General features: G+C 43.1%; 1 protein-coding gene and 1 long non-coding RNA gene across 2 annotated transcripts; both read left to right on the forward strand.

Annotated features, from left to right (window-relative positions):
* The first annotated feature begins 814 nt into the window (after nt 1-814).
* LOC123053498 (uncharacterized) lies at nt 815-3,959 on the forward strand. The gene is made up of 2 exons (XR_006425630.1): nt 815-1,387; nt 1,955-3,959. It is a non-coding gene; the product is annotated as an uncharacterized lncRNA (long non-coding RNA).
* A 1,249-nt stretch (nt 3,960-5,208) lies between these two features.
* LOC123053499 (PLAT domain-containing protein 3) lies at nt 5,209-6,317 on the forward strand. Its single transcript, XM_044476970.1, has 2 exons — nt 5,209-5,411; nt 5,511-6,317. Exons 1-2 carry the CDS (start codon nt 5,370-5,372, stop codon nt 6,033-6,035), a joined length of 567 nt encoding a protein of 188 aa, XP_044332905.1. The 5' UTR covers nt 5,209-5,369; the 3' UTR covers nt 6,036-6,317.
* The last annotated feature ends 3,343 nt before the right edge of the window (nt 6,318-9,660 follow it).

Below are 9,660 nucleotides of genomic sequence, written 5' to 3' on the forward strand. Positions count from 1 at the left end.
GTTGAGAGAAGGAGGTGTGTCCTGTGGCGGATACACCGATTGATCGAGACGCCTCAAGGCCATCGGAGGAGAAATAGTGATAGGCAAAGATACTGGCGACTACCCCTTTTTAAAGAAACATAAGACTTTTTAAATCAGTATTTTAGTGATATAGAAGTTTTTATATTAATTTAAAGAGGTAGTACATTTCATTATCAGGCCCCGCGATAATAAAACCGATGAATCTCATCGGTGAACTTATTAGGCTGGCCATAGTGGGGGTAACATAACTAGTATCATGTACTTGGGACTCGTAAACATGCTTACGTGGCAGAAAATTAAAGAAGAGAGAGGGGGTCATAGTAACATAGGTAGATACCATAACATAATAAACTAGCAGGTGCACCCGCGCATTTGCGCGGCTAGAATTTTATAGAGAATAAATGTGCAAATTTCTTTATTTGTTGTAATTTTCATATATAAAAAATATATATTATTCATCTGCATTATAAAAATTATTTCTTTAAATTTTCTATTGAGGTACCCGCAAAAAAGATTGCTATTGAGGTTTTCAGGCAATGTTCTTTATATAAAAAATGGGTTGTTTTTCTTGGAAAAAGGTGTGTAGTGGATAGACTATTGTTGTAAAAAAAAATTTGAACACATCCAAAGCAATTACATGCAACTTATATAAATTATATACCAAAAAAACTGTAACCAAGTCTGTTTTTGGATAAAACTGTAACCAATATTTTTTTAGTTTTTTAGGTAACCAAGTTTTTGTGGATATATAAAAACTGAAACCAAGTGTGCATGTAGTGCATCATATGTACGCTCATCGGTTTTGATGTAGGCCCAATAGTCTATCCACTACACACCTTTTTCCAAGAAAAACAACCCATTTCCCTTGAAAAAATACAACGCACTATCCTCCCATCTCGTTAGATCCCCCACCAGGCTCCTCTCATCCACATGCGCCATTTCTTCCGATTTGCTGCGAGCGATTGAAAGATGTCGCTGCTGGCATCAAGTAATCGATCCGCATGCTATCCTGAATCTAGTTGCCACTTATTTTCTTTTGAATTTCTCTTCCTTGGGTGGTGGCTTAGGTGTCCGGATGAGTGCGTGCACGCGTTTGATGCAGTCTCTACGGGTGCGGATCCTCACTTACCTCGTCGACACTGGCAACACGGCTACGGTGAGGGCCAGGCAGAAAGCGCCGGCTGTGCTGCTCGACCTCGTCTAGCGGCCATGGCAGAGGTGCTGAAGGTTGGTGGCGCGGAGGAGACGGTGGTGGATCTCACGGAGGATGGGGCGCCGCTTCGTGGATTTGCAGAACGAAAACGTGCTACTGACTTACTGAGTTGTTACCCTGCTCATTTGTCGTGCTGTCGGACTCGTACTAAATGTAAGTACTAATGATATTCATATTTACTAATGCAGATTACATCTTATAGTTCCTCCATGACACTATAAAGTGTTTTATTTTGTATTTGTTGTGTTACTATGTCCTAGCAAAAAGGCTTTAATTTGTTAACTGTAATTTGGTTCATATGTATTAATCCACATAGAATGGTTGAAGGTGGTGCTTATGATATCGAACATCTATTCATGGTTTTATTTAACTGAAAAGTTGTATGAGCTATAGAAGTTTTATTGTCCAGAACAATAAACTGACAAAAGAGCATTTCTTTCAAGATATTGCAATATGAGCTGCTTCTAATATTGCGGACATTCATACCACTATAATCTAATAGGTGTCCTTATCCAGTTATCATGGTCGTTGTCAAGTACTCTTATCATATCTTTGTAAATACATATATAGTCTACCTTAGTATTTTGTTGATAACCAATCCACTAATTTTCTGGATAACTTCCTTGTTCTGCAAGGCTTTGTTTCACCTACTATATCATTCAGCCGAGCACTTGTCTTCCTCCTTATGATGTCAATAACATGGATTTTCCTTTTTCGCAGTGAACAATGGCCTTCTCTTTTGCAAAAAAAGCGACAACATCTGACTTTTGTACTCTTGGTCTTCCAGCCTTTTTTTTACTTTTGCTCCAGCAGATTTCCTGTTCTTGCGGACATCTTTTCCCTTTCTTTCTGTTGTACTTGCCACATTTCATTCTTCCTCTTGAATCATTTGATAGTACAATAGATCTCAGTCTCCTCTTTTTGTCACTTTGTAGTTCACATGATGATAACAGTTGGTCGCGGTGCCCATCTTTGTTTACTGTAGCCCCATTGCTATCATGTGGTTCCTCTTTCGCAGGCACCAGTTCACATGACATTTTGTTAGGTGAAACTTTATTATTCCGTGACTGCAAAATAAATATATATTTGGAAATTAGACATGTTTCTAAAAATCTGGAAGTGTGTATGTGAATAAAAAATCAATCACCCTTTTAACTGCAGCTTCTTTGTATTATGTTTTAGCAAGGCGTCCTCTTCATCATCCATCAAATCATGTGTAACATATGTGCCGAATCGGTTTGGAACTTATAAACATGGTACCTAATTATTAATTTTTGGAAAAATGAATAAAAGCACCTTTACCTCCTCAGCTTTATTGTATAAGTACAGCATCTCAAGTCGATCATTAGGCACAAATGTTAATTTTACATAATTATGGTATTAACTTTGGAGCATCAGATTTCCCATCCAATGACTCGGCAAGTTAAAGACAGATGTATAATGGTCAGAAAAATAATTAGTTTGAAGTCTTAATTACAAATATAAAAATACCCGAGCGTTGGAGTGTAGTTGAAAGTCTCAATTAAAATTATAAACATACATGAGCATCGTATATCTTCCTGTGCCTGTTCTTATATTAAGTCAGGTTCTTGGTAGATAGCTCGAAGTAATAAAAGGACGATATTTTGTGGATTCCTCAACCGTAAAATTGCTAAATGGATAAGTATATTGCTCATCGATCTTTGATCTGAAAGTGTGTATGAGACTTAGTAATTGTTTTTAGAAATGCTAGAATAATTTCCAGTTTAAAATATAAAGAACATACGTTCATCCATTAAGATCATATCTAGGCTAATAAGCTCATCAATTGTAGGATTTATCCCATATCCGTATTACTTTCACTTAAATGTTCCCGTTTTGTCACTTTGTGGTTAAGTCGCTCAATTTCTTGTGTGGCACAATGTTTTGCCTACAAATAATACAAAAATAAGTTTTCAATTCATGAAGTACAAGTGAAGACTGTAAAAAATAAGTGAATTTAGTATATAATAATTACCAAACTTGATGATTCAGGTGAGAAGACATTGGGTGTGGCTTCGTCCAACTTTAAGTTACATGTTATGTGAAGCTGTTGGATGTGGTAGTCGTGGAGTGTCAGTTCTTGTTGACTTCAATATTTGTCGGTGTCGAGTTGAGCGTCAAGTCGCCCGTTGCTTCCTATTACCAGCTAACTTTGTTTTTCTTTGTGGTGTCAAGACTCAGGCATCAATTTGCTCATTGTGTCTACCCACTGGCTCACTTTGATTTTCCTGTTTTTGACAGATTCTTAGGCGTGTGCTATTTGTGGTCGGCTAATAATTGTCGAACTTGACGATTCAGGTGAGAAGACATTGGGCATCGTCTGACTTTGAGTTTCCGTGCCACATGAAGCAGTTGGATGTGGTACTTGTGGAGTGGCAGTTCTTGCTAACTTCGATATTTGTCGGTGTCGAGTTGAGCGGCGAGTCTCCCATTGCATCATCGTACCAGCTTCATTTTTTCTTGGTGGTGTCAAGACTCAGGCATCGATTTCGGCCCACTGGCTTTGTTGGTGGCGAGTTGAGCGGCAAGTCCCCCATTGCATCATCGTATCAGCTTCGTTTTTCTTTGTGGTGTCAAGACTCAGGCATGATTTCGTCCCACTGGCCCCCTTCAATTTCTTGTTTTTGGCTGATTTCTTAGGCGTGTGTTTTATGTGGACGACTGGTCTTGTTTATATTGGTTGATGTGGCTAGTCCTGATCTTACATTTGTCTTGCATGCATCTGTCCGGTTTTGGATTGTCAGCACGTGAGTTGTACTTACGTATCCTTATATGTTTGGGTATCCTTATTTGTTGACCCATCATTGAGAAAGAAAGCTATTATTTGGATCTGTTCGTGGTTGTCTCGGACAGATTTGCTAGAAGACTTGTTGTACTACTTGACGTGACGTGTTGTATTGTTTTGTATCACACATTAATATTTGCATGTACACATGTGATAGATTATGGCTCTTTTATTTCCTAAAGCAATACAGACGTTTTCTTTTGAGCCGAATACACACGGCTCCGTGCTTCCCACCTGTGCATATGCTTATAGACGTGATAGTTTTTTCTTTTGAGGAGTAGACGTGATAGTTCAATATATTCACACGTACATATTAAAATGTTACGCAAAATCTTTTAAATCTCAGCCATCATTATTTTGATCTGACGGTGGTAATAATATTAGGTAATAATATTAGCATATGTGGGTAAACGAGATGACTCATTTGACTCTTGTTTTAATTATGTAATAGATAGATAGATGTTATGCTACTATGTGTCATGCATGGCAATAAATGAAACCATCTATGATACTATGCACTATAGATATAGTATCATACACTAGTATTATAGTATGACACTATGACCAGCCTTATACGTCCATGAACCATAGACACCTACTGGGTGCTGTCTTCGTTAGCCTTATACGTCCATGAACCATAGACACCTACTGGGTGCTGTCTTCGTTTACTCCGCGTAGCTGCCTAATGAATGCACTGCCAGCCGACACTTCTTCGTCGTGTGACATGGTGACAACTGGCAGTGTCACCGTCCTGGCCAACTACTCTAAAACACGTATATGATCCACACATCAGCCATTGAAAACCTTCTCCTCAAACGTGTCTTTCCAGATAAAACAATATTGACTTGGTCCAGCCAAGTAAAAAAAATCATCTAAATTTCTCGACGCCTGGCTTGCCAGTTGCCACCACTCCAGCCCAGCTCCATCCCTCTTACGCCCATACAGCGAGCATCACTCGATGTACGTATTTCTCAAAAAGAAAAAAACTCGATGTACGTGTACGTATAACTTGCGAAGCTGCCCAGATCGGATCCGAATCTGTCTCGGCCGCTTCGTGATTCACGTGGCCGTAGCAGTGTATCGTGCAGGTCTCGGATCTTGTCAGAGCTGTACATGTTTTCTCAGACACTTCTATAAGTTACAATTACAAATGTATATAAGCTCGGAGAATATGCCACATTGGATTCTCCTGCCACAAAACAAAAAAATCATCTACCCCAGCTACTTCCCCAAAAGTGTCACTGTCCAGTGGGTCCTCTCTCGATCTTCTTTATAGCGCCACGCCTTATCGTTGCCAATCGCTCACTTCCGGATCGAAAGTCGCCGGCCATGAAGCTCTCCTACCTTCTCCTCGCCGCCCTTTTTGCCGCGGTAAGCTCTACTACAAGTCTACCCCTTCTACTTGTTGAATCTCCGTATCATTTCTCACGCCATGTATCGCGTCCGTCCGTGCGTGGCTTGGTCAATCAGGCGTACGCGTCGTCGGAGAGAGCGATCGCGGTCGCGGGCGCCGGCGGCCGCGGCAGCCTGTTATCGGACCCGGAGCAGCAGTGCGTGTACACGGTGTACGTGCGGACGGGCTCGATCTGGAAGGGCGGGACGGACTCGGCGATCGGCGTGACGCTGCTGGGCTCGGACGGCACGGGCGTCCGGATCGCCGACCTGGAGCAATGGGGCGGGATGATGGGCGCCGGCCACGACTACTACGAGCGCGGCAACCTCGACATCTTCAGCGGCCGCGGGCCCTGCATGGAGCGCGCGCCGTGCTGGGCGAACGTCACCTCCGACGGCGCCGGCGCGCACCACGGCTGGTACTGCAACTACGTCGAGGTCACGGCCACGGGGCCCCACATGGGATGCGCGCAGCAGCTCTTCACCGTCGAGCAGTGGCTCGCCACCGACGCCTCGCCCTACCGCCTCTACGCCGCCGTCGACAACTGCGGCGACAAGCAGGCCGCCAAGGGCCAGGAGGCCAGGGCCAGCACCGCTCTGTGAGAAGTATATGCACGCGCCGCGGCATAGCGTGAACTGCATCCGTGCGATATATTGTTGTAAAGCATGATACGATTTGATCGATGTGCACGATTAGTTTTCGCCGGCCTCTTGTTAGCATTGACACGCCGGAAATAAAGCCAGCGTTCGTTGTGTTCTGGAACGATCTGGTTGGAGTCAAATTGAGGACGAGTTGTCTGTTAGCCTGTCAGTGTCAGTTCATTAGCTCTCGGTGTATACGTCTATTTATCATCCGGGTCTATGTTGATCCTCTGTTTTTGTCTACACACTATTTACGCCGTGTCGGCAAAATGGTACTCGCCGTGTCTACTTCGGGCTGAGAGATCCTCTGCAGTAATGTACGGAATGATGCAGTATTACCAATGACATCACCAACAGGCCTGCAGAAGCACGGGAGGGGACGAGGGTCAAACCCAACAGGCCACAACCCGAGGGAAGGCCCAACCACAAGTTCACGGGCCCCCAATGGGTATCCTACATGTTTGAGGCCGAGACGGGTGAGGGCAAGCAGATCATCCTGGCTTGGATTAAACCTCAACAACAACAAAATCCTGGCTTGGAACAGAATGAATCGGCAGCAGTTGTAGCATGTATCTGTTCCCCTCTATACTTCTTCTTTCTCAAGCTCTCCTATAATAGCAACCATATTTAATTCCTCCATCGATCTATGAAAGAATAGTAGTTGGTACCTAACATGTGGTATCAGTCGCCTCTCACTTCCCTTCCACCACGCTGGAGATCCGGCAGCAAACGAGTGTGCGTGTCCACCTCTCCACCATGGATCTGGCGCTCAAGGCCTACCTCGACAAGCTCACGGAGACTCTGGCCAGCCACAACACGCGCGCCGACATCAAGGGGATCAAGGCCTAGATCGACAGCAACACGACGCAAGTGGAGGAGCTCACGGCGTGGAAGCCGGATTTCGAAGCCCGCCTCTCCAAACTCCAGGAGACCGCCGTGGGGATGCAAGAAGCGCTGCCCACATCAGCGGCGGTGCCAATCGGTGGATCCCTGGCCGCGGATCGCCCCGATCCGGCCGCGTGCGCCACGATCCACGGGCTCGATGGCCACGGCGAGGACAATCAAGTACAGAGCGAGCTCTTGGGGGAAATTCGTCTAAAACAGCTACTCCGGCCAATGGTATGGTCAATTTCCACACCCCTATGTCTCAACGTCTAGCAAGTTCATCAGAAGGGTCAAGCGCGATGCCCGCATAGTTCGTCACAAGTTTGGGTCACTGATACGTTTCCAACGTATCTATAACTTTTGATTGTTTCATACTATTATATTATCTGTTTTGGATGTTTTATATGCACTAATATGCTATATTATATTATTTCTGGGACTAACTTATTAACCTAGAGCCTAGTGCCAGTTTCTTTTTTTCCTTGTTTTTGAGCTTCGCAGAAAAGGAATACCAAACGGAATAAAACCTTCGCGATGTTTTTTCTTGGACTAGAAGACACCCAGGAGACTTGGATTGCAAGTCAGAAGAGCCACGAGGCGGCCACAAGGGTGGAAGGCGCGCCCAGGGGGGTAGGGCGCGCCCCTACCTTGTGGGCCCCTCGGTGACCCCCTGACCTAGACCTTCCTCCTATATATTCACATATATTCCCAAACCACCAGCAGTATCCACGAAACCACTTTTCCACAGCCGCAACCTTCTGTTCCCGTGAGATCCCATCTTGGGGCCTTTTCCGGCATCCCGCCGGAGGGGGATTCGATCACGAAGGGCTTCTACATCAACTCTATTGCCCTTCTGATGAGGCGTGAGTAGTTTATCACAGACCTACGGGTCCATATCTAGTAGCTAGATGGCTTCTTCTCTCTCTTTGATTGTCAATACCATGTTCTCATCGATGTTCTTGGAGATCTATCCGATGTAATCTTCTTTTGCGGTGTGTTTGTCGATATCCGATGAATTGTGGATTTATGATCAGCTTATCTATGAATATTATTTGAATCTTCTCCGAAATATTTTACGCATGATTTGATATCTTTGTAATTCTCTTCGAACTATCGGTTTAGTTTGGCCAACTAGATTGGTTTTTCTTGCAATGGGAGAAGTGCTTAGCTTTGGGTTTAATCTTGCGGTGTCTTCACCCAGTGACAGTAGGGGTAGCGAGGCACGTATTGTATTGTTGCCATCGAGGATAAAACGATGGGGTTTACATCATATTGCTTGAGTTTATTCCTCTACATCATGTCATCTTACTTAAAGCGTTACTCTGTTCTTCATGAACTTAATACTCTAGATGCAGGAAGGAGTCCGTCGATGTGTGGAGTAATAGTGGTAGATGCAGGTAGGAGTCGGTCTACTTAACACGGACGTGATGCCTACATTTCATAATCATTGCCTTAGATATCGTCATAACTTTGCGCTTTTCTATCAATTGCTCGACAGTAGTTTGTTCACCTACCGTATTATTTGCTATCTTGAGAGAAGCCTCTAGTGAAACCTATGGCCCCGGGCCTATTCCATCATATAAGTTTCCGATCTAGTATTTTGCAATCTTTTACTTTCCGATCTATAAACCAAAAACCCCCAAAATATTTATTTTATCTTTTGTTTAGTTTTATCTACCTCTACTAGATCTGACTTTTGCAAGTGACTGTGAAGGGATTGAAAACCCTTTATCGCGTTGGGTGCAAGTGTTTGATTGTTTGTGCAGGTATTGGTGATTTGTGCGTTGTATCCTACTGGATTGATACCTTGGTTCTCTAACTGAGGGAAATACTTATCTCTACTTTGTTGCATGACGCTTTCCTCTTCAAGGGAAAAACCAATGCAAGCTCAAGAAGTAGCAGGAAGAATTTCTGGCGCCGTTGCCGGGGAGATCTACGCCAAGTCAAGACATACCAAGTACCCATCATAAACTCTCATCTCTTGCATTACATTATTCGCCATTTGCCTCTCGTTTTCTTCTCCCCTACTTCTAAAACGATTTTCGAAAAGATTTGCCTTTTCTTTCGCCCTTCTTCCGTTCATCTTTTCGTTCGCCTTTATGTCTTCCTTGGCTCGTTTGCTTGTTTGGTTGGAATAATTGCGTATTTATTGAAAATCAGAGAACCAAAGGTTTATGGATCTTCATCCACTTGCTAATCTTTTTAAGAGATCCAATTATGACGAACCAATTGCTAGTGAGTTGAGTGCACTAGATTATCTTTATGTAGTTTTACTTGAAATCCGTGAATCTGAAAATTGTGATGAAGTACTTTATGAAGTGATTCACGTTAGATCTTTGAATGAAAAGCATGATTGCAATGATGTTATTATAAATTCTATTAATGTCAATTATGTTAATGATATGCAAAACCCTAAGCTTGGGGATGCTAATTTTGCTATGTCTACTACTTGTTGCAATGATCATGATTGGGACGATTCTTCTTACGATCTTGAAAATTTATTTAAACCCCATGGTGAATATGAGATTGGTCATAATGAAAGTGGGTTTGGAAGAGTGTCAAGTTTAGATCCCACATATTTGGAGAATATTGAATCTTATGAAATTTTTGATAATAGTGGGTTTGGAAAGGTCATGACTTTAGTTAATGATAATCCCACTATTTTGGAAGAGTGTCAACTTTGCATGCATGTGGTTCATGT

Source organism: Triticum aestivum, chromosome 2D (assembly GCF_018294505.1).
Source record: "Triticum aestivum cultivar Chinese Spring chromosome 2D, IWGSC CS RefSeq v2.1, whole genome shotgun sequence".
Lineage (NCBI taxonomy): Eukaryota > Viridiplantae > Streptophyta > Magnoliopsida > Poales > Poaceae > Triticum > Triticum aestivum.

Coding starts and splice junctions, on each gene's coding strand:
- LOC123053499 (XM_044476970.1), top strand. CDS start 5,370: ATGAAGCTCTCCTACCTTCTCCTCGCCGCCCTTTTTGCCGCG. Junction 5,412..5,510: donor TCGCCGCCCTTTTTGCCGCG/GTAAGCTCTACT, acceptor TTGGTCAATCAG/GCGTACGCGTCGTCGGAGAG.